This window comes from Kogia breviceps, chromosome 1 (assembly GCF_026419965.1).
Source record: "Kogia breviceps isolate mKogBre1 chromosome 1, mKogBre1 haplotype 1, whole genome shotgun sequence".
In the NCBI taxonomy this organism is placed as follows: domain Eukaryota; kingdom Metazoa; phylum Chordata; class Mammalia; order Artiodactyla; family Physeteridae; genus Kogia; species Kogia breviceps.
In genome coordinates, this window is record NC_081310.1 from 114517304 (window position 1) to 114539600 (window position 22297).

Consider the following 22297-nt stretch of genomic DNA (forward strand, 5'->3'; position numbering starts at 1 on the left):
AAAAGGAACCATTGATCTGCCTGAGGAGTCAAAGAAGGCTTTGCTGGTGAAGGATGCGGTGTGATTTCAGCCTTGAAGGGTGAGATGTTTGCCTTAAGGACAAGTGGGGAAAGGATAATTCTAAGCAGAGGAACCAGTATGAACAAGAGCATGCAGGTGTAAAATTACTTCTTGGGGCTGGAGCAAGTGACGAGATGCCCCTTCCAGACCTGGCTGTATATCATGTATTCCCCAGGGGCTGGGGTTGGGTGGAGTCACAGAGAGATTGAAACATTGAACCATAGTGAACTGAAGAAAGAGAAAGCTCCTGAATTTGGCATTATGATTAATAGGCTCATCCTATTAGGCCTCATTTAGATTCATTCTCATGTAGAGACAAAATGTGATTAATCATCTCAGTAAATGCATTTCCAGAAGCATCAAGGGAAATCTAGGGCCCAGGTGCCAATCTCCTCAGGTCTGGGGGCTCAGAAGGGAGCATGGGTACCAGCCAGCATTTACATCACCTGCAGGTCAGGTGCTGGGAGCATCTCCTAGCACACAGCAGAGCCTCCCAGCTCCCTGTCACAGGACACAACTCATCCCCTTCTGGTCAGGTAGTTAGCCTCCCCGCCTCTTCCCTGGCACCAGAACAGGAGACAGAGGCTGGGCGGGCAGCTTGGGGGCTGCATAGGAAGGAGAGGGCTGCCTACAAACCTGCTGACTCGGGTTCCACAAGGTGCTGCAGGAAGCGCAGCGGGGGAGGCCCCAGTCTCCAGTGTTTGCCCCTGCTCTCAGGCCATTTCCTGCTCAGATTTGGGAATTTTCAGGCCTAGAGGGAAAGTCCCTTGAAAGGAATATTAGAAAGAGAGAGAGAACACCGGATCCGCCTGGAGAGCGCGGAAGGAAAGGCAAGGCTCTGTCCCAAGCCGGCGCGCTGGAGGGAGGGAAGCGGTGAAGCCCGCGTTACTTTCTTGAACGCTTTGGCGTTGAGCACAGCAAACAAGGCGACTGGAAGACGAGTGGAGAAGACCAGCCCGCGGGGTGGGGGCGGGGAGGCGGTTCAGTGGGCCTCTGGAGTTTGTGTGTCTGTGTCAGTGCGCGCGCGCGCGCGCGTGTGTGTGTGTGTGTGCGCGCGCGCTTGTGTGTGTGTGTGTGAGAGAGAGAGAGAGAGAGAGAGAGAGAGAGAGAGAGAGAGAGAGAGAGAGAGAGAGAGAGAGAGAGAGTGTGTGTGTGTGTGTGTGTGTGTGTGTGTGTGTGTGTGTGTCTGGCGCCTGTCCAAGGTGATTTCCCATAAACCACATGCCTCACAAGTCCGCTTAAAAGGCTGTGCCGAGGAGCTGGCCAGTGGAGCCCGGCTCGGGGAAAGTGAAAGTTTTCCTGGGTGCTCTCTGCGCCGCCACGGGTCCCTCCGCACTCCTGGGACAGCAGCGCGGCCCTCGGCCGGGGCGTGGACTCTGCAGCGGCCAGCGAGCAAGCGAACGAGAGAGCGAGGGCGGCCGACGCGCCCGGCCGGGACCAGCTGCCCGTATGACCGCGCGGGGCGCCGCCGGGCGCTGCCCTCCCACGGTAAGCGACGGCCGTGGCGCGGGGCCCTGGCCGGGCTGGGGTGGGAGCTCGGAGGCGCGATGCGGCCCCTGGGAGCCCGCTGCCCGGGAGCGTCGACTGCCGAGGCTCTTCCGCCCCGGCAGCGGGCTCCGGTTTCCATCCCATCTTTGCGCACGGACTGCGCGAGGCCCATCGCGCTCTGGATGGGACCCGAGGCGGCCCTGCAGCTACTCTTGGGGCTGTGGCACTCCCTCGGGAAAGGGAAGGCTGCTCACCCCATTGCATGGAGAGGCACGCTGAGCCACCCGCTGGCAAAAGAAAGAGGCTCGAAGCCGCGGGGCAGAGGCTGCGTCCCTGACTCTCTCCCTTCTGATCAGCCACCGCCAAGGGACAGGCGGAGTGGCTGTGCGCTGAGGGTGGTGCCTTCCTAGCGGGCATTCCTCATAGGCCATACATATGCTTCTAGGTCCTGCTGGGGAGTGGGCGCTTCTGGATGGGGAAAGTTCAGGGGCCATCCAGCTTATAGAATGCCAAGGCAGAAGGAAGGTGCAGGGCAAGCCACTACTTGTTCCGGTTCACAGGCAGAAGCCGTTGGGCACTTGGGTGGTTGGCTCAAGTATGTTTTGTGGGGGGCGACGTCCCAGAGTTGTATGGGGCCAGCTCTGAATCTTCCTGCCAAACCTGGTTCAGTCCGTTGGGGAGATCTTGGGCTTAGTGGTGGTACAGGAGGTGGAAGGAAGGTTTGGGGTTGCAGAACTGTGGACAGGGGCAGCCGGCTGCTCAGGACTGCATGGGGACTGTCCTGCCCCAACCGTGGAGCAGCTCCTAGATGGTGCAGGGTGGCACCGTTAATGAACAGTAAGTGGTCTTCCAATGGGTTTGCTTCTGAGGAATCCTAGAGGAGAAACCCAGGGGGTAGAGAAGCAGAAAAATATTTGGAGGATAAGGGAGGGGGTTGCAGGTAGGGTAAGAGGGAAGAGCCCTTCCACGGGGGAGGAAGACCCCAACTGAGAGAGACGAGATGGGGTTAGGAGGGGAAATCAGGAAGGGTGAGATGATAGGCAACAAGCCAAACAGGGGCTGGAAGTGAGACCACGAGGAAAGAGGAGGAAAGGAAAGGTGGAAAGAAAGAAGCTGGTATTAGACAGGGGCAGCCCAAGGGTCCACTCATGCTAAGATCTCTCTAGGGACCTTGTTAATGGGGAAAATAGAACAAGATAGGAGGCAGGTGAAGACGGATAGCTGGGCTGAGATGTCCCAGCATCTCTCTGAGACTGAAGCAAAGATTCCTTGTGGTTGTCCCAGAGGCCAAGGCTGGTGGGTGGGAGGAAGAAAGAAGCGGGGAAAAGAGCCGGCCCAGCCAGATGCAAGCTAGAGTGTTAACCCTTTGGTGCCTGTCCAGATCCTCCTCTGAGGCCAAATCAGGGCCCCAGGTGCAGGGTGGCCCCCTTTGGCTACCTTCAAAGTCAGCCTCCCACATGGTGCCTGAAATAACTCCAAAAGCCAGGCAGCCCTTGGGGTTAAGCATTGCCCTCTCCTTGCTGTCCTCAAACATCAATATCTTGAAATGCGTGTGGCAAGGCTGTCTTCCTGAGCATCCCCTTCCCCATAGGCCCCTTCCTCCATACCACTGACACCTGGGGCTCAGAGCCTCAGGGGCAGCCAGCCTGGGGCAGAGACATTCCTCCTGCATGGCCCAGTTTCCTCCCATGAGTCCTGAATTGTAGGTTCCTGAGGGCCTGGGCAGCTATTCCCACCCAGAGCTACCTCCTCAACCATGCAACAGAACCCAATGTTTCCTCCATGACTGTTCTCCCTCTTCCACTGTCTTCCTCCTCCAGGTCAGACCAGGACCCTCACCAGATCCCTGTGCTGAATGGCACTGGGCCATCTTGTGCCTCTTTCCTGAAGGCCTCTCCTTCCCTCTCTCTGCTATCAACTTTTCCCCATCTTTCAAGGCCTCACTGTGGCCCCTCCTCCCTGCAACCTCCCTGGAGCCCAGCCAGGGCCTCTCCTCCCTAGTAAGAGCTGACAAACATTTGGGCTTTTAGTTATATGTAAATCAGCATGTTGTTGTGGGCTGTTTCATAGCCTCCAATGTGCTATTTGTTTGCAGTATTTGTCTCATCATCTGAATTACTGAGGCAGAGCCCAGAACCCAGGAAGGTGCCAGCCCACACCCCATCCTGACAGCATTTCTCTGAATCTGCCAGGAGGCAATATCCAGCTTTGGAAAGAAAGCCCAAGGGTCTTTCTCTGCCTCTGGCTGGAGAAGGGGAGACCTAGAGCCACGGAGAGGGCTAAGGGGACCTTGGCAAGAAGGAGGGAAGGGGAACAACAGGGTGTCAGGAGCCTGTCCCATCACTCTGGGGGTAAGCAGCTACCGGGCCAGGTGGGTGCTGAAAGAGGGGAGAGATCTCAGAAAACATTCTTGCAATGCTAAGAGCTGACTGGCTGGATGCAGAGCCTGCTGGGGTTCCGATAGGCAGGTGCCAGCCAGGGATGGTCTAGAGCTGGCACTGCTGCCTCTGATTAATCGGTTGGGCACTTTTTTGACACACATACCCAGGGCTCCAAAGGTCTGTGGTGCGGGATAGGTTCCCAGTGAAACTGAGTTTGGGCCCCTGGTTTTTCCAGTAGCAGAGCCAGACCTGTGTGGAATCAGGTAGGAGGAAGGGCTGGGCCCAGACAAATACCTCTGGCTCCAAGTCTGGAAGCCAGCCAGTGCAAGAACGTGAACTCGAGAGGAGTGGGCAGCTCACAAGATGCCTGGCTCAGTGTGTGATATTGCAGAGACAGAATAATGGGTAGATGCAAGTCCTGCATTCAAGGAGTTGCCTGTGTAATTGACATTTAGACTGGTAGGCATACCTCCCATGTCCTCATTAGAAGTTCAGTGTGTAGTAAGGCTTGGCCTGGGTTAATCTGGGAAGGCTTCTTGGAGGAGACGACACTCGGATTGTTAGCGAGGGAGAGCAAGGTTGTGTGCGGCTGCTAGGAAATCCCGAGTAAGGTGGGTTTGGGGAATGCTGCATTCTGGGATGAGGGGCAGGTCTGTAGCATTGTGGGTCTGAGGTCCTTGCTTTTCCACCCTCAGCAGGGTGTGGGGGTTCCTGCGGAGTGTGAGAGCTGGGGAGAAATTATGCCCTCTTTGTCGCAGACATGGCTGGGCCTCCTGCTGCTGCTGGCCTGTCTCCTCGTTAGCAGGAGTACTACCGAGGAGGTGTCGGAGAACTGTAGCCACATGATTGGGAACGGACACCTGCAGTCCCTGCAGCATCTGGTGAGTGTGTGGCCCTGCCTACCTTACCTTCTCTCCACTGGGGAAACAGAGGCAGGAGTCAGGGAGCAGGGCCAAAGAGAGTGGTTGTAGGCAGAGAAATACAGCCATGCAGGATGTGGCTCGTGGCTCCCACTAGCTCCACGGATGTTCTTCTCACTGACCTTCTAAAGGTCAATGCCTCTGAGCCCCCTCTCAATCCTGAAGCCCTCTCCCACTCCCCTGCAGGCGGTGGACAGGGTGGACTTCTAGCTGGTTGCCTAGGTTAATGATTGCCTGGAATGTCAAACGTGGACTCTGAAAAAGGTTGTAAAGCCAGCTCTCCCTCGGTGGGATGCTTCCTCTGAGGAGCCAGCCCAGTCTGCCTGCTGTGTCCACATGTTGCCTCTAGCTCCTGGACTCCCAGATGTGCTGCCAGCCGGGCACCAGGGCCTCAGCCAGATTTGGAAGGGAGGCTCCCGCCTAACTCCCAGCCCTCCCCCCTCACTTCCCTGGCTCTTGCCTGAGCCCTGGGGCTGGGATGGCCTGATCACCGGGGCCTAGAAGGAGCCTGTGCCTCACTCTAATCGTACCAGCAGAGTCGTCAACGATTTCAAACGTGGTTCAGCCAGGCAGAATCAGGTTACTGTCATGGCTGCTGTCCTGCTCAGAAGAGAATTTACCATTCCTCTAGCCAGCCAGGCATGGGGGAGCACCACAGGCTAAGGCCAGCTCCAGGGCCCTGAGCTTGGAGCCCACAGACTGGGCCTCCTGCCTCTATGACCCCCTACACTTTTCCTCCTGTATGTAGCTGCTGCAGCAATCCAAAGTAGACCAAGAGCCACCACATTCTCTGAGGCTTAGAATCACAGAACCACTGCTCTGAGGGCCAGTGAGGGATTTAAGGGCATCTAGCCTCGGTCCCTACAGATCCTGAATCCCCAGGGCTTGTCTAGCCTCTGCTTGAATTCCTTCCAGGACAGGGAGCTCACTACCTCCCTCAGGAGATTATGTCCTATATTAGATAGTTCTTCCTTATAACAAGCTGGCATCTGTGAGATTTCAGAGTGGGAGGTACAAGACGGAGACTTGTTGTTCTTCTATAACCCTCCCCTGGGCATATGGAAGGCACAGGTCTTCCCCTAGGCTTGGCTCTGTCTTTCCAGGTGTGGTTGGGGGGAGATGGATGAGGATCAAACCCTGATCCATCCAGAAACTCTAGTCCCCATCCTTAGGCAAGCTCAGTCGAGTGCAGACACCCTGCCACCACTGGCCTGCTCTCTTTTACAGATTGACAGTCAGATGGAGACCTCGTGCCAAATTGCTTTCGAGTTTGTAGACCAGGAGCAGTTGGTGAGTTATGGCTGTTTACAAGGCCCATGTGCCAGCATGTGTGAACTTCCCAGGGTTGAGGTATGTGGGAGCATGAAGGCAGGAGAAGTCCTAGAGCTGGGCAGGGTATGGTGTTAGGATGCCTGGTACTCAGGTCTGGGGTGCCAGGGTCCAGGGCTGAGCTGGGCAGGGCCCAGGGCTCAAGTCCCCTGCTGCTCCCTTCTGCTGGCCTGCCACATGTCAAGGTCTTACTATGTGCCAGGCACTTTTGATCCTGACTATGTGGTTCACTCTTCTTGTTCATGAGAGGTTAAGGGAGAGAACATAGGTAGTAAGTGATTTGAACGCAGGCAGGCTGGCTCTAAGGCCTAAGGCAAACCAGGACTTCTTCTGGGTCAGAGGTTTTGCTTAAGGATGTCACCTCCATCTAGCAGACAGACCAGCAACCAGGGAATCAGTCCAGCCCTTTCCCTCTTCCTCCTATCCCACAACCAACTGAGTGCTGCTGGTTCTACCTCCCAGCATCCCCAGCTTCTGGGGCCTCACCCTATCAGTTGCTTGGACAATTTCAAAAACCTCCTAAATGGCCTTCCTGCTTCCAGTGCACCCCTCACCCCACCACTAGTGGGGGAGCTCTCTGAACCACAGCCTGTTATCTTCACCACCTCCCCCAAACCTGGAGACCCCTCACTCCAGGAGGAAGCCTAGGTTGTTTAGCCTGGGGTTTACAAGCTCCAGTCTCTATCACACGGCACAACCCACTACCCCCATTCCCTGTTTCTTCCTGACTCCAAGCCTTTGCACAAGCTCTTTCTGATGCCCGTAATGCCTTTCCAGCTGCCCCCACCCCAGCCTTTATTCCACGTCTGTTCTTTGTGCCTCCTAGAAAATCGCCATCATGCCCAGAATTTGCTCCCATCTATGAGCTTATGCACACCTGACCCATAAACATTTCTATTAGAACTGGAGACCACCTCATGGTCCAAGGGGTAACCTTGGTGTTCCACTCACTCACTCACTCATACCTTACCAGGCATTTACTACTAGGAACCTATTGCACCAGGTGCTAGGAATACAGAGCTAAAAGCAGAGTCTTCATTGAGGCACCCACCATCTCTTTAGGGAGACGAAACACTGAGGTCATTCTTTGGACCCCGAGGTAGTCTCCAGTATCCCTATGGCCTGGAGGATTCGAAGGAGCCATATGGTAAAGGGCTTTGGGTAAAAACAAGCCAAAAGAGGGTCAGAGACAGAAAAATAGAAGTTCCCCAGAACTCACCCTGCATATACACCTTCATCCTGATTAAAGCCTCATCTTTCAGAAATCTGAGGATCTCTCCGGTCAGAATCCACATTTCCTTCCCTCTACCACAATCCCCAGCAGCGCCACATCCCAACAAGAGAGAATGAAAGCCAGCTGAGGGCAGCATTCTCCTTCTTACTCGAGGGGGTGGCCCCTCTCCTCAGGAGTAAGGGTAGGGCAGGCTGCAGCCCTCCATCTGCCTGGGGTGAGGGCATCCGGCACAGAGCTTGGGCTCCCAAGTGGCATCAGCCAGGTCGTCAACTCCAGGTTCTACTTTTCAGAGCGACCCCGTGTGCTACCTTAAGAAGGCATTTCTCCTGGTGCAAGACATAATGGAGGACACCATGCGCTTCAAAGACAACACCTCCAATGCCATTGTCATTGTCCAGCTCCAGGAACTCTCTCTGAGGCTGAGGAGCTGCTTCACCAGGGACTATGAAGAGCAGGACAAGGTAGGAGGGCCCTGGAGCCAGGAGCACTGAGTGAGGGAGGGCAGCTTTGGAGGTACCATCCCTACCCATAGGCACAGAGGCGCTCACTGGCCTCATCCATGTCATTGCTCACTTTCTCTCTCACTCACGTATTCATCCTGTAAACCTTTGCCAAGGACTCACTGTGCAGGAGGCACAGTGCTAAGCCTTGACGATGTCTTCATGAGCAAGAGCTACATGGTTCCCACCCTCTTGGAGCTTATAGTTAAGTGAGGTTGGCAGCCATTAAACAAACAATGACACAAGTAAATAGAATTTTAACCCATGAAGACTATTCATTCATTCAACAAATAGTTAATGAGTGCTTATTGCATACCAGGTATGTTTTAGACTCTGGGATACAGCTGTGATCAAACAAAATTCCCCACATTCATGGAGGTTACATGTAGGGGTGGTGAGACAGTTAACGAAATATGTAAGTAAAGTGTCAATCACTGCATTGCAGAAAGAAAACCAGAGAAGGAAGACCTGAAGCAGGTGAGGGAGTGAGCCAGGAAGAAGTACGTGGGGCTCCGGGAGAGAGAAACAGGACTTGGATTTAAAAGGCAGTGGGAAAGAAGAGACAGGGAAGGCTTCTGAGGAAGAAAATATTCACTTGAGGTCCAAAGATGAGTAAGAGGAAGAAATAAGGTTGGTCAGAGCACTCCAGAACAGAGAACGCTGGGCACAAAACTCTAGGTGAGCAGGAAAGTGCACATTCAGGGCCCCCAGGTGTGGTCAGCATGGCCAAGGCAGGGGAGTGAAGGGGAGAGAGCCAGGGAGGTGCGAGCCAGATCATCTGGGGTCTTAAAGATGTGGGATTTTGTCTAAAGAACGAGGGACCTAGTCTAACTTGCGCTGGGAGACCATTCTGGCTGCTGTGCAGGCAATGGTATGTAGGGAGCAGGGATGGAGGCTGGGTGGCCAGCAGGAGGTGCAAGTCCAGGCGGCTTGGACTAGGGTTGTGCAGTGAAGGTGAGACAATGGGACGCATTCCTGAGTTTAGAGAAAGAACCCGAGGACTTGGTAATGCAGCGCCGTGAGTTGTTGAGGGAAGGGAAGAGTCATGATGGTTTTGTCTCCAGCACGTGGAGTTCCCATGATGCTGAAATGGGGCAGAGCAGGTTTGGGGGAAAGGCAGGAGTTCAGGTTGGAGTACATTACACTTGAGATGTTCGTGAAATGGCCGAGTGGAGATGTCGAGCAGGCTGCTGGACGTATGGGTCTTGAGTTTGGCTGGTGAGAGACAGACGTAAGCGGTGTTGGTCTGTAGGTCATCAGTGAATCCAGGGGACTGTGTAACACTGCCCACTGTGAGAAGAGAAACAGGTCCAGGAAACCCAGCATTTATTTAGAAGTCAGGTACAGGAAGGGGCCTGGCAAGGAGGCTGAGGAGCAGTCTAAGGGGTGGGAGGAAACCCAGGAGAGTGTGGGACCCCTGAGCACATGAAAAAGAGCATTTCAAGATGGGAAGAGTAGTCAACTTTATCAAACAGGGTTTGGGAAGCCAAGCAAGAGAAGGGCTGAAAAGTGTCCAATGGATTTGGCAACGTGGAGGTCGCTGTTGGAGGCAGGTGCCAGATCAGTGAACAGAAAATGAGGAAGGGGCTTCCCTGGTGGCGCAGTGGTTGGGAGTCCACCTGCCGATGCAGGGGACACGGGCTCGTGCCCCGGTCCGGGAGGATCCCACATGCCGCGGAGCAGCTGGGCCCGTGAACCATGGCCGCTGCGCCTGCGCATCCGGAGCCTGTGCTCCGCAACGGGAGAGGCCACAACAGTGAGAGGCCCACATACGACAAAAAAAAAAAAAAGAAAGAAAGTGAGGAAGTAGGGGCAACACTGTGGAAGAACCTGGCTCCAAAGAACCGCAGAAAAAGAGAGGTAGCTAGAGTGAGTGTGGGATGGAGGGAGGGAAGACTTTTAAATAAGAGAGGCATTAGATCTGTGGTTTTCCAATGTTGAGGTTCATAGGAATCACCTGGGAGCTTGTTTAAATTGCAGATTCCCAGAACTTCCCCGGTGGTCCAGTGGTTAAGACTCCACACTTCCACTTAAGAGGGTGCGGGTTTGATCCCTGGTTGGGGAACTAAGATCCCACGTGCTGCGTGGCCAAAAAATAAAAATAAATAAAAAGGAAGTCTTCATTTAAAAAAATGCAGATTCCATAAAAAACACCTTCCTTTTAAATAAAAACTCAAAAAACATTTTTTAATAAAAAGTTTTTTAATGCAGATTCCCAGTATGCACCCCTAGAAAGTCTGATTCACTGAGTCTGTGGGTGGGCCTCGGAATCTGCATTTTAGCAAGCCGCCCACCCTGCACACTGTATGGGATGCTGGGGGCAGGGGGGCAGGCTCCAGGAGCAGGGAGCCAGTGAAGCTGGAGGAGCTGGTCTCCTGAGGAGCCGGCAGGGGAGGGATTCAGAGCTCGGGAGGCAAGAAGGCACGGACTCTGTTGAGACAGGTAGACATCGGGACCTTCTGTCCTTGTTTTCTCTATGAAGTATGAGGTGAGGTATGAAGGACACAGAGACTTTATAAGAAAGATGAGAAGAAGCCAGCTTACCTGTTCCTTACAATTGCCCTGGGCGGGAGGCAGGCAGGGACTGTTGTTTTGACTTTACAAATGAGGAGATGAGCCCAAGCTGGAAAGTTCATTTGGCCAGCGTCGCTGAGCTGGTGAGTGATGCAGCCAAGTCCGGGTCTTCCGGTTCCCGCATTCATTCTCTCCTTTATGTGGCAAACATCTACTAAGGGCCTACTATGCACAGCCCCTGGGCATCCAGTGATGCCTTCAAGGACTTCAGCACCTAGTAAAGCCCATAGTTCTTCCCCAGGCAGGTCAGTTTAAGGAAGGACTTGGGAGTCATCGGCAGGTGGGCCATAGATGTGATGAAGCCCTGGGCACAGTGTCTGGAGTGAGAGTAGGGGTGGGCCCAGGACTGAGCCCTGAGGAGTGCCAGCCTATGGAAGTCAGGTGGAGGGGGGCAGCCTGGTAAGGAGACTGAGATGGAGCAGCTCAAGGGGTGGGAGGAAAACCAGGAGTGTGTGGAGCTTCTCAGAACTCCAGTGGATGTGGGGAGCCTGGGTCCCACGAGCCGAAGAGAAAAGAGCAGCTCAACAGACATAGCTGGGGCAGCCTTGGCTCTCCTTCCAAGATACATCAGTGCCAGAGAAGGACCCACAGCCCCATGGCCTCCTCCAGGCCCTTCTCCTCACCACACAGGATGATCTCTCTAAAAGACTGGAGTCTTACGCTCCACTCACCTCCCCAACATCCCCTCAGTTTTCTTTGCTCTGGCGATAAGGTTAATCATTCTTTTTAAAAAAAAAAAATTATTTATTTTATTATTTTATTTTATTTATTTATTGTTTCTGGCTGCGTTGGGTCTGTGTTGCTGTGCGCAGGCTTTTCTCTGGTTGCGGCAGATGGGGGCTACTCTTCGTTGCAGTGCGCGGGCTTCTCATTCTGGTAGCTTCTCTTGTTGCAGAGCACGGGCTCTAGGTGCGCAGGCTTCAGTAGCTGTGGCACATGGGCTCAGTAGTTGTGGTTTGCAGGCTCTAGAGCGCAGGCTCAGTAGCTGTGGCGCACGGGCTTAGTTGCTCCGCGGCATGCAGTATATTACCAAAACAGGGATTGAACCCGTGTCCCCTGCACTGGCAGGTGGATTCTCAACCAATGCACCACCAGGGAAGCCCAGGTTAATGGTTCTTGGCATGGCCAACAAGGCCCTGCAGGACCTGGTCCTTGCTGACCTCTCTCAGCTGCATCTCTTGTCACTTTCCTCCTAGATGGCTGTGCTATAGCCACTCTAGCTTTCTTTTTCATCTTTTAACATTTCAGGCTCTTTCCTGCATCAGGACCTTTGCACAGTCTATTCTCACCACCTGGACAGCTCTCTCCAACCCCGCCTCCTTTCCTGGTTAACTCTTGCTCATCTTCTGGTCAGTTCCTTGGGGACTCCCCCAGGCCCTCATTTAGTTCCCCTTGTTATACACTCTCAGATCATTCTTCTTAGGACTCACCACACTTGTAACAATATGTTTAATAACGATGCCCTGCTGGACTCAATGTCCAAATCGGCCAGGGACCACCTCTCTCTTGTTCATTGCGTGATTCCCAGGTAGTTACCAGATGCCTGGCACATTAATATGTGTTAAGTGGAGCCATGAATAAATGATAAATTTCACCAACTCAGGACATAGGGGTCCTGCAAACCAGGGTAAAGGGGAGGGAGAAAACGAGAAAAAGAAGATAGATGTCAGAAAGGCCAAGGGAGTTTGACAAACAAGCTAGAGACATGGGACCAATGCTCATCCTCATCAAGGGGGGCTCTGCTCTCCTTCCAGGCCTGTGTCCGAACTTTCTATGAGACACCTCTCCAGTTGCTGGAGAAGATCAAGAATGTCTTTAATGAAACAAAGAATCTCCTTAAAAAGGACTGGAACATTTTCAGCAAGAACTGCAACAATAGCTTTGCTAAATGCTCCAGCCAAGGTGAGCACAGAAGGGGCCCGCAAGTGTGGGTTGGGGAAGGGCATGTGGAACAGAGCTGCATTGGTAGGTGACGCATGGAGCTGGAGGGACCCCTGGGAGGCAGCCTGGTTACTACTTGTGCTCCTGTGTGTGTAGACGTGCTTGTTTTGTGTACATATGTGGCTTCATGTACCTCTGGGTGGTCCTAGGCACATGTCTTTTCTGACATGTGTGTGCATGCACACCTACATATGTCTGCATGTTGAGGCATCAAGAAGGATCATGCTGGTGGCCGTGAGATCAGGGAGTGGAAAAGGGGGCCCTCTCAGAGAGCCCTGTAGGCATGGAGGCTTTTCCACCGGCTCTGCAGGCTGGCTGAACGTATGGGGGGTACCATGGAGAGAGCAGAGGCTCCATCGGGGATTCAGGGCCCTTGCTCCGGGAGCCCTGCTGCGAATCACCAGGATACCCTGGCTCCAGAAGTCCCCAGGATGCCTTGAGTGTCCCCTCAAGGGACAAGGCTGGATTTGAAGTCTGAGCATCATTCAAACTCTCCCACTGCTGGCCCAGCTGCACACATGTCTACCCTGCGTTGTCCTCGTCTCTGCGTCCTGTGCCACGTGTGCCCACCTACATTCAACCTTGCTCCCCGAGGCAGGGGCTGAGGCCCTGCGACCTGCCAATGACCAAGTCCAGTCTCGTTGCTTCAATCCCAAGGCCTCAAGCCTTGGCTACATCCCAGCCCCAGCCTGTTCCCGCCTGTGGCCGTGACTGTTTAGCCCCTTGCTCTGCATGAAACCACCTTGCTGCTTTCCAACCAACAGTGTCTTTGGGGCTTGAGGGTGTCTTGTGTTAGTCCCAGAGGCCACTACTCAACCTCCTGGCTAGCTGTTGTCACCCCTGGCTTGGCGTCTGGCCAGCTGGAACTCCAGGAAGGGCTGTTCTCTGGTCTTGCCTGACCCCAACCCCCAATCTGTGTGTCTAAACCCCACTTTTTGCTCTTTCCTGCAAAGAACCTTCCTGCAATTTGTACCTTCCCTGTCTAAGGCCTGTGTCATGAGCATTGGCTCCAGTCCTGTCCTCTCCTCAGCCCCAGGGCTGAGTTAGGGCATGAGGGGACCCCCAGACCCACATACCCCTCTCCATCCCTCTGGGAAAGCTGTGCTGGAGGCTGGTGACTCTATCTCCTCCCCGTCCTTCTCTCTCTCTCTCTCTGTGGTTCTTTCAGATGTGGTGACCAAGCCTGATTGCAACTGCCTGTACCCCAAAGCCACCCCTAGCAGTGACCTGGCCTCTGTCTCCCCTCAGCAGCCCCTCGCCCCCTCCATGGCCCCTATGGCTGGCTTGACCTGGGCTGACTCTGAGGGGACAGAGGGCAGCTCCCTCTTGCCCAGAGAGCAGGCCCTTCGCACAGTGGACCCGGGCAGTGCCAAGCAGCGACCACCCAGGAGCACCTGCCAGAGCTTTGAGTCACCAGAGACCCTGGGCGTCGAGGGCCGCCCCACTGGAGGTTCACCTCAGCCCCAGCCCTCTGTCGGAGCTCCTGTCACTGGGATGGAGGACATTCTTGACTCTGTGCTGGGCACTAACTTGGCCCTGGAAGAGGCCTCCGGAGAGGCTAGTGAGGATCTCATACCCCAAGGGGCAAAGCTTGCCTCCCGCACGTTGTGGAGAGGCAGCGCCCAGGCAGAGACTGCCAGGAGCAGCCGTCTCCTCTCAGCATCTTCACCACTCTCTGGATCAGGAAAGGGCTGGCAGCCTGCGGATGTAACTAGCACACCACTGCCCATGGTGGGCCCCGTGAGACCCACCGAGGCCTGGGGTCACACACCTGAGAATGCAGACCATTCATCTGCCTCGCCCAGAGACCACCGGGAGCCAGGCTCTGCCGGGACCCCAGCACTGCGCCCGCACGGCCTCAGCAGTCCCTCTGGCCCCTCTTCTCAGCCAAGGCTTCCCAGAAGCCTCTCCTGGGGCAACGTGCTGCCCCTTGGGGAGCTGGAAGGCAAGAGGAGCACCAGGGACCGGAGGAGCACCGCAGAGCTGGAAGGAGGACAAGCAAGTGAGGGGGCGGCCAAGCCCCCAGCCCGTTTTAACTCCGTTCCTTTGACTGACACAGGCCATGAGAGGCAACACAAGGAACCCTCCGACCCCCAGCTCCCCGGCTTTGTCTTCCGCCTGCTGGTGCCCAGCATCATCCTGGTCCTGCTGGCTGTCGGTGGCCTCCTGTTCTACAGGCGGAGGCGGCGGGTAAGAAGAGCCCGATGCGGGAGAGAAGGGCTCCGCGTGGGGGCAGGGCACAGCCTGGCTGGAGGAGCAGGTCAGAGGACGACTTGGGCTCAGACTGGGTTCTTCAGATGCTGAGAGACAGGAGGCCTGACTGAGCACAGAGGATGGGAGGTTGAAATGGAGGGTTTCTTCAAGAACAGGGAAGGCTCAGGCTACAGGATGAGCCAGCAGGGACTGGGGCAGAGGAGTAGGAGACACTGTGCTTGGACCAAAGCAGGATGAGAACCCAGACGGGAGGGGAGATGGAGGAGGAAAGTGATGCGTGTGAGGTCAGGGCAGGCCATTCCCTGGGAGCTCTGCAGAGCTGGGGTATGAGGATAGGAGAGGCCTCTGGAAGCCCCCTGGCCCTCTGGCTGATCCAGAGTGGGGAGTCTTGGTAACTATCTCATAGAGTCCCTGAGCAGCCCTGCCTGAGGATGGGGCCACGGCGTCCCCACGCCCCCTCAGCTCCTCAGTGAGCCTGCTCTTTTCTGTCCCCAGAGCCAACGAGAGCCCCAGACAGTGGATTCTCCCATGGAGCAACCAGAGGGCAGGTGAGAGGTTTTTGGGGGGGTCAGGGGGGCTCTGATAGGTATGGGGGGCCTGTCTTGGCATCTATTTCCCATCTAGATTTGGAGGAGATGTTCTCCCGCTTGCTCTAAGGAGATGAGGCTCAGAGCAGGATTCTGGGGTGGGTGGGGAGAAGGAAGGGTATCTCTTCTTTCCTAGCTGTCTGGGACTTTTCCTAGTTTCTTCTTAGGGTTAGGCAGTTCTGAGTCTTCTAAATCTGAGAGGGCTGGAGCACGTGTGTGGGGGCTTGGGGGGCAAACTTAGGGGATCCCCTCACTCCCTGGCCTCTGCTAAAGTCTTATGCCAGCCTGTGCTCTGCCCGCAGCCCCCTGACCCAGGATGAGGACAGACAGGTGGAACTGCCAGTGTAGAGGGAATTCTAAGGTAAGACTCTGATCTGGATCTCTCGCCACCCCTTAAAATTAGTTACACCCAAATTTTCCAATCACCCTAACTTGTTTGTGGTACCACCAACTCCCCTGAGGCACCCACACTTGATTCCCTTCTCTCTCTCTCTCTCTCTCCTACTCCCTTTTCCATCTATCGCCAGGTCTGGCCAACCCTCTTCTCCCTGAGTCCTCAGGACTCCTACAGCCCCTTCATTCACTCCACCCCATTTGAGGCCAGGCGCCGTTAATTCTGTGTCGGGCTATTATTTCTGCACTGGGCTTTTACTTTTGCTGCCACCTTCCATCCCAGAGCAACCAACTTGTTCTTATGTAAGGTCTTTAGCCTCTTGGGGAATTTCAGCAGCTCTGCATTACCAACCACTTCAAACCCAACATTCTCAGCTGGGCACCCAAGCTCCTCCAGCAGCTGCCCCTGACACACACCTCTCGCCAGCTTCCTCTCTGTCTGCACCCTGATTTGACCCTTCTTTCCAACCAAGATCAGTTCTACTTCCCTGCTTTTAGATGCAAGGAGCCATAGAGGCTTAGTCTTAGAAGGGCTCTCAGAGGTCATTTGGCCTAGTATCTCTGCATCCCTGATGGGGAGTCGGCCAGCTTCTGGTCACACACTCTCAGTCTCAGGCAAGCTCCCTGCCCTCTCCCAATAGCACTGTAGGGAAGTCCTTCCTCACGAGAGGCATAACTGGCTTCCCTGCCCCCTCCCCATCCTCCCTCATGAGAGCCCTCCAATATTTAAAGTCAGTTATCCATGTCCCCTTTAAGAATTCTCTCAGCTAAGTGTGGCCAAGTCCCTCAAACATTCCTTATATGATATGGTTTTCAGACCCCTCACCATCCTGTTCGCCCTCCTTTGGACACACTCGTTTGTCAATGTCCCTCTGAAAATGTGGCGCCCAGCCCTGGACACAGTGCTCCAGATGTTGTCTGACCAGCTCAGAGTACAGTGGGACTGTTACCTTCCTTGATCTGGACAGTGTTCTTCTATTCGTACAGATTAAGATTGCATTCGTGTTTGTTTGTTTGTTTTTTAACAACAACATCATTCTGTTGTCATATGTTGAGCTTGTGGTCTATTAAAACCCCTAGTTCCATTTCCCATAAACCTCTGTCAAGACGGACTCTATCCTGTACTTGGAGAATTTAATTTTTTTACCAATGTGCAGGAATTTATATTCATCCTTGTTAAAACCACCTCGTGGGCTCAGGCCTATCATCCGAGCCTACTGAAATTGTTTAAAATCCTAATTCTGTCTTCATAGCCCTCCCAATTGTGTCTCCTGCACATAGAGGAGTGCCTTCTGTTGTCCTCGCCCATGTTTTTGATAAACATGTGACTCTTATCACTCCTCACCCTGGGCTCCCCTATTCCAGGCAGCCCACGGCCCTCCTCCCTGCCTTCCCCTCAGACCACAATCAGGCTGCAGGAATCAGCCCTTCCTGATGGTCTCCATCACCCTCTGGTTGCTCTTTTAGCTCATACTCCTCTGCTCTTTGGTATTTGGTTAATACTATATCGATTTGCACTTACTTGGTTGTTGTTTGTTTTTATACATTTTAACATCTTACTTGATGCATACGTGTACATTCCGTACCCCTAAGAAGTCTGTAAGCCCCTTGAGGGCAGGGACTGTGTCTTCTACTTTATTTTGCATTTTTTTTCTATCCTCAGTCCTAAACAGAGAGGACTTCTTCATACTTGCTAAGAACTCAGTAAATGCTGACTGATTGGCTTCAGGGCTGACTGGCCTATTGGCCCTGGCGGGCTGTCTCTAACTGTCCAGCCTTCTGGCGGACCAGTTAACCAGCTAACTAATTGACTCTGACTGGCTGACCAGCTGGCTGGGTGACTCTGACCAGTTACTAGCTAGTAACTGCCTAACTGGCTAGTCGATTGGTGAGCTGATTGGCTAACTGACTGGCTGACTGCTTCTCTAAGTTGCTGATTGGCAGGCTGGCTGACTAGCTGGAGTGAACCCATTCAAGTTTCCAGTCACATCCCATGCCAAATGCAATCCAGCACTTCAGGGCCTTCTCATGTGTAGAGTGACAGGTCTGGACCACTCCTAGCAAGATAGGGGATCTGCCAAATACTGAAAACCAGGGGAGCCTATTTAGAAAACAGCAAGAAGTAACACATCTGGAATCCTGAGTTCACCTTGCTGGTAGGGTGAACTAAGATGGGTCAGATGGGACACTAGCAGGGTTGCGAGAATGACGCATACCCCGTCAGGGCTGGCAAGCAGAGGATGGACCAAAGTCCCTAGGGACTTCATGGCTCAATGCTGTAGCACCCTCTTGACTGGTCGCCTGCCTTCCCCCTGCCTGCCTAATTTCAGGCCCTCCCAAGTTTTCCTCTTCCTCCCCTTAAAATGTCACTTAGAGAGGAACCCAGGGCAGGGGCCACATCCAGACCTCCACTTGGATCCAGCCCTAAAGTGGTCTCCAGGCTAGGCGGCAGGAGCCTCAGGGTGACTCAGGGCCAATCTCAAGACTTCCTGCTGCTCTAGTGAGAGAAATGACAGGGGGAAACACAGAGGCAGAGGTCTGAGAGAGGGACCCTCAGAAAGGAAATGTGGACACCAGACCCTCCACTCCAAGGAACCAAGACATAAGGGCAATAGGCTGGAGGTTGCCCATTTGGTTCTTCTTCCCTCCTGGCCCCAGCAGGGCCTGTGGCCTGGCTGTACCCAGCATGGCTCATGTCCAGTTTATGGTCCTCCCTTCTTCCCCTTCCAGAACATGGGAATGGGCTGGGAGCCAGAAGCTGTGGTCCTATCTTTCCTCCTTACCCATCACGGGTTTTGCTAGTAGGGCCCATGGACAGTCAGGGAGGGAAGCTCCACACTGGGTCCAAAGTCAAACTGTTGGATGGAGTCCAGGGGATTTCTGCTCTGGGAACAAAGCGTTCTGAGGACAAGGATGGGGGAGGGCTTGGAGAAAGCAGGGCCCTGACTCTTACGGATGATGCAGGGAGGCGAGTCCCTTCATCCATCCTGCAGGAGGCTGGCTTGCTTAGGGGTTAGCATGCCAAATGGCAGGGTAGGAGTTTCATTGTCCGGAACTGCCTCCAGTTCTTCCCCTTCAGATATCTCTGCCCTGCTGTCCTGAATATCATGTGTGATGACCGTCTGTGGTGGATGGTGAGGAGGTGGGAATGAGCAATTCCTCTTCTTTGCCAGAGTTAGCAGGATTCACTCTTGATTTTTTTAGACCAAGGACAGTGAGATGGTCTTTCCTGAGGAGGGGTCTAAGGACATGCAGGTGCCCCCTTCCCTCCCTGTCAGACCCCTCCACTTGAGCAATGCCCCCTACCCCAGCCCTGCTAAGACCTCTACCAGGCCCTGTTACCTCCCCCTATGGTCCCTGGGTCCCCAGGAGGAGGTAGGAGGTGAGGCCAGTCTGCCCAGTGGCTTGGGCTGCTGCCAGAGAAAGCTGCCCGGTCCCTTGTGGTGTCTGGGGTAGCTGGGAAGGCGAGGGAAAGGATGGGGGGAGTCCTGTCTGCAGCACCACCAGTGGCCCACAGGAATGCTCTATCTCGCCCACCCATGTCCTCAGCGACCCCTCCCTTCACTCCCACCGGGCTGACCAGCCTTTCTTTCTCTCCCCTACAGCTGGGCATGCAGGACAGTCTCTCCATGCGAGGAGACGTTATGGGGACATCCACCACCACCCCTCCCCAGCCATTCTCCTGGGAATGTGGCCTGCCCACCATGAGAGCTCCTGGACTCAGGAGAGCAGGACTGGACCAGAGCAGCGAGGCTGGGGCCCTCAGCCCTCGACCCTCAGACTCTGGACTGACTAAGAGAGGGCTGGAGGATGCCCCCCATGCTGCTGATATTTATCGGGGGCCCTGGAGGCTCCCGTCTGCTTGAGGAAGGCTGGGAAGCCCGGCTGAGGACCCTCTGCCCCTCAGGGGCTGTGTCCTCCTCCCATTCCCCTCCAAGCCAACACCTGGGCCAGGGACCCAGAGGCCTGTGGGACATGGGAGAGCAGGGTGGGCGCTGAGGAATGGAAGAGCCCTTGTGCCAGAGGACCCGCCTGGTGCCAAGGGATCCCAACACCAACAAGCAGGGACTCATCTCCAGAGAGAGAAACATGAGATTCGCAGGGCAGGACAACATCACTGGATTTCCCGTAAAGGTGTGTAGCCCAAAAGACGGGAAGAGAAGACCTCTGGGCCTGCTGGTCTGCACTGACAGCCCAGAGTGGGTCTGCACCCTCCACTTGCCTAACTGCCCTCTGCTGGTGGCCAGGCAGAGAGGGGATGCCAACCCTACCCTCAGGACCTGCCTGGCTTTGCTCGTGATGCCAAGGGCAAGACCAAGCTCTGGCCTCGGCCCCAGCGTGCCCCCAGCCCTGCCAGAGCTTCTCCAGGAGGCCGCGCAGAGGCTTTCCTCGTGAAGGAAGCCATTGCACTGTGAATACTGAACCTGCCTGCTGAACAGCCTGCCCCATCCATCCCAGAGAGCAAACACCTACCCGTCCTCCCACCCCTCCAGCCTCTCCCCAGCTTCCTGCACTGAGTGCCCGAGCCAGCCTCACCCGTCGACTGAGGGAGCCCCTGAGCCCCGACCTTCTGCTGACCCAGCTCTGAATCCCTGGGGTGGATCAGGGTGGGAGAACTGCCCGGGCCACCAGCCAGAGCTGGTCTTCAGGCTGCGTTGTTCGCCCAGGTTTCTGCATCTTGCACTTTGACATTCCCGAGAGGGAAGTGACTAGCGGGAGGGAGAAAAGGAGGGCCGGGACAGACACAGAGAGGGGATGCAGGGTGAGCTCTGATGGAAAATAGGTCTTTGAAGTTAAGGGCATGCCCCTGAGGTGGGGGAAGCGGTCTGTACCCCTGACCCCCCAGCCTGCCCTCTTGTCCTGTACCAGGCCCCTGCCCCAACCACATCCCCAAGGCTGCTGCTGGCTGGCACCTGGGGTGAGTGGTTGTCCCTGGTAGGAGCCTGGGAGGCAGGGACACCCTCCAGCTCTCATCCCACCCCTCGCTAGCACCATCTCTCTGACCAGGCAAGCCAGGGTGGGAGAGGGACTTGGAGAATCCAGGCATCTGCTTCCAAGTCTGCCTGAGGGCTTCAGCTTCAGGGGTCAGCCCATGGCTGTGCCTCTGAGAGTTGGGCAGCAGGTGACAGGACTGTTGATTACCCTCGGTCCCTTTGTGCTACTGTGTCCCTCCTCTCCTGCTGCCCTGGGCCCTCCACTGAGAGACCCTGCCCTAGTTGGCCACTGGACTGGGGCCTAGGAGCTTCCTTTCCTGCCCTTAAAAGTGAGGGTCCGCTGGTCCCTGCCTCCCCTGCCCTGTTGCTGTCAGCTGAGGGAAGGGCAGTGGAGAACTTTCCCCTTCGGGTCCCTTTTCCTAGTCACAGACTCTATATTTGATACTAAAAAATATATATTTAAAAGTGGAAGGAAAAAAACCCCACAGAAAAAGCATTCCTCTCTCACTCTCCACCCCTTAAACGTATGGTATTTTAAAGGTCAAGAAAGCAGATCCAATCCATCACAGAAACTCTTTGTGGGCTCTTGGTGACACAGGAGTGGGAGGGGCCCCAGAACCCCCTCTGGGTGGCTCCCCAGCTACCTGAACAGGAACCCTTCTTTTCTCTGAGAAAGCCGAGAGGGAACATTGGCTCACACACTGTGAGATTTTGTTTTTATACTTGGAAGTGGTGAATTATTTTATATGAAGTCATTTAAATATCTATTTAAAAAATAGGAAGCTGCTTATATATTTAATAATAAAAGAAGTGCACAAGCTGCCATGTGTGAGTCATGGGAAAAGTTGCTTTTGGTGTGTGAATGGCAAAGATGGAGTCTGGTGAGGGATGACCCAGTAGCTGCTGGGTGAGACCCAGCTCAGAAAACATTTTTCAAGGTATGTGGGGGGAGGGTTCTCTCCAACTTCCAGTCTTGTTACCAAAACCTCCTGCATTACCGCTGTTCCAAACACATTCATCTGCATATCTGTTTCATAGGAAAATGGACAGAAACCAGCCAAACGTCAGGCCTGCCCACCAGCCCCTGCCCCAGCTCAGCCTAGCCCAGCATGGCTGGTTGGGCTCTGTCCAAGGGCCCAAGGGGCCTGTAAGGATGAGGCTCCTTGGCCACTGAACACTGCTGTCCAGGTCCTAGCAGGCTGTGAGGTGAATGAGCACTGTCTCTGGACTGGGAACTAGGTGAGGCTGACAGAGGGAGAGCCAGCAAGCTCTGTGAGTGGCCTTAAGCCCTGATCTTCCTTCTGGGAGTGGAGAGGAGACCAAGGATGCAGACTTCCAGGGGCAGAGGGGTGTTGGGAAGGTTCAGAGTGATTGAAGGCCCAGCGTAGCCCAAACATACACCCTGGGCAAGGCTGGGATAAAAGGGGCCTCCCCACCACTAAGAGTGTGGTGGACAAAGTTTTGCATCAGTGGTTCTCAACCCTGGCTCACCTGAAACTAACTTGGGTTGTTTCCAAAAATACTGGTACCCAAGCCCCACCCTAGATCAACAAAATGAGAATCTCAGGGGTGAGGCTCAGACACCAGGCATCAGAAGTTTTTCAAGACATTTCAAGCAATTCAAATGTGATCCTGGATGAGAAGCATGTAGAGCTACACTGTCTGATATGGAGGTTATTTGGGTTTAAATTAATTAAAATGAAATAAACGTAAACATTCAGTTTTTCAGTAGTACTAGCCAT

The 22297-nt window shown here is 54.5% G+C and overlaps 1 protein-coding gene across 4 annotated transcripts; it reads left to right on the plus strand.

Annotated features, from left to right (window-relative positions):
- The first annotated feature begins 905 nt into the window (after positions 1–905).
- On the plus strand, positions 906–21380 carry CSF1 (colony stimulating factor 1). 4 transcript variants are annotated; one of them, XM_059066152.2, is made up of 9 exons: positions 906–1548; positions 4688–4810; positions 6077–6139; positions 7703–7873; positions 12241–12388; positions 13596–14617; positions 15137–15189; positions 15531–15589; positions 19227–21380. In XM_059066152.2, exons 1-8 carry the CDS (start codon positions 1510–1512, stop codon positions 15574–15576), a joined length of 1665 nt encoding a protein of 554 aa, XP_058922135.1. In that variant the 5' UTR covers positions 906–1509; the 3' UTR covers positions 15577–15589; positions 19227–21380. The 4 variants fall into 4 exon arrangements, with proteins under 4 accessions (XP_058922135.1, XP_066897717.1, XP_058922126.1 ...); XM_067041616.1 differs by lacking the exon at positions 19227–21380 and adding an exon at positions 16439–17348; XM_059066143.2 differs by having other exon boundaries at positions 1310–1548; positions 4625–4810.
- Positions 21381–22297: the final 917 nt, after the last annotated feature.

Excerpts from the sequence above, each read along its gene's own strand:
- CSF1 (XM_059066143.2), top strand. The coding sequence starts at position 1,510 with ATGACCGCGCGGGGCGCCGCCGGGCGCTGCCCTCCCACG. Across the intron at positions 6,140-7,702 it reads TTGTAGACCAGGAGCAGTTG|AGCGACCCCGTGTGCTACCT; the intron begins GTGAGTTATGGC and ends TCTACTTTTCAG. Across the intron at positions 7,874-12,240 it reads ACTATGAAGAGCAGGACAAG|GCCTGTGTCCGAACTTTCTA; the intron begins GTAGGAGGGCCC and ends CTCTCCTTCCAG.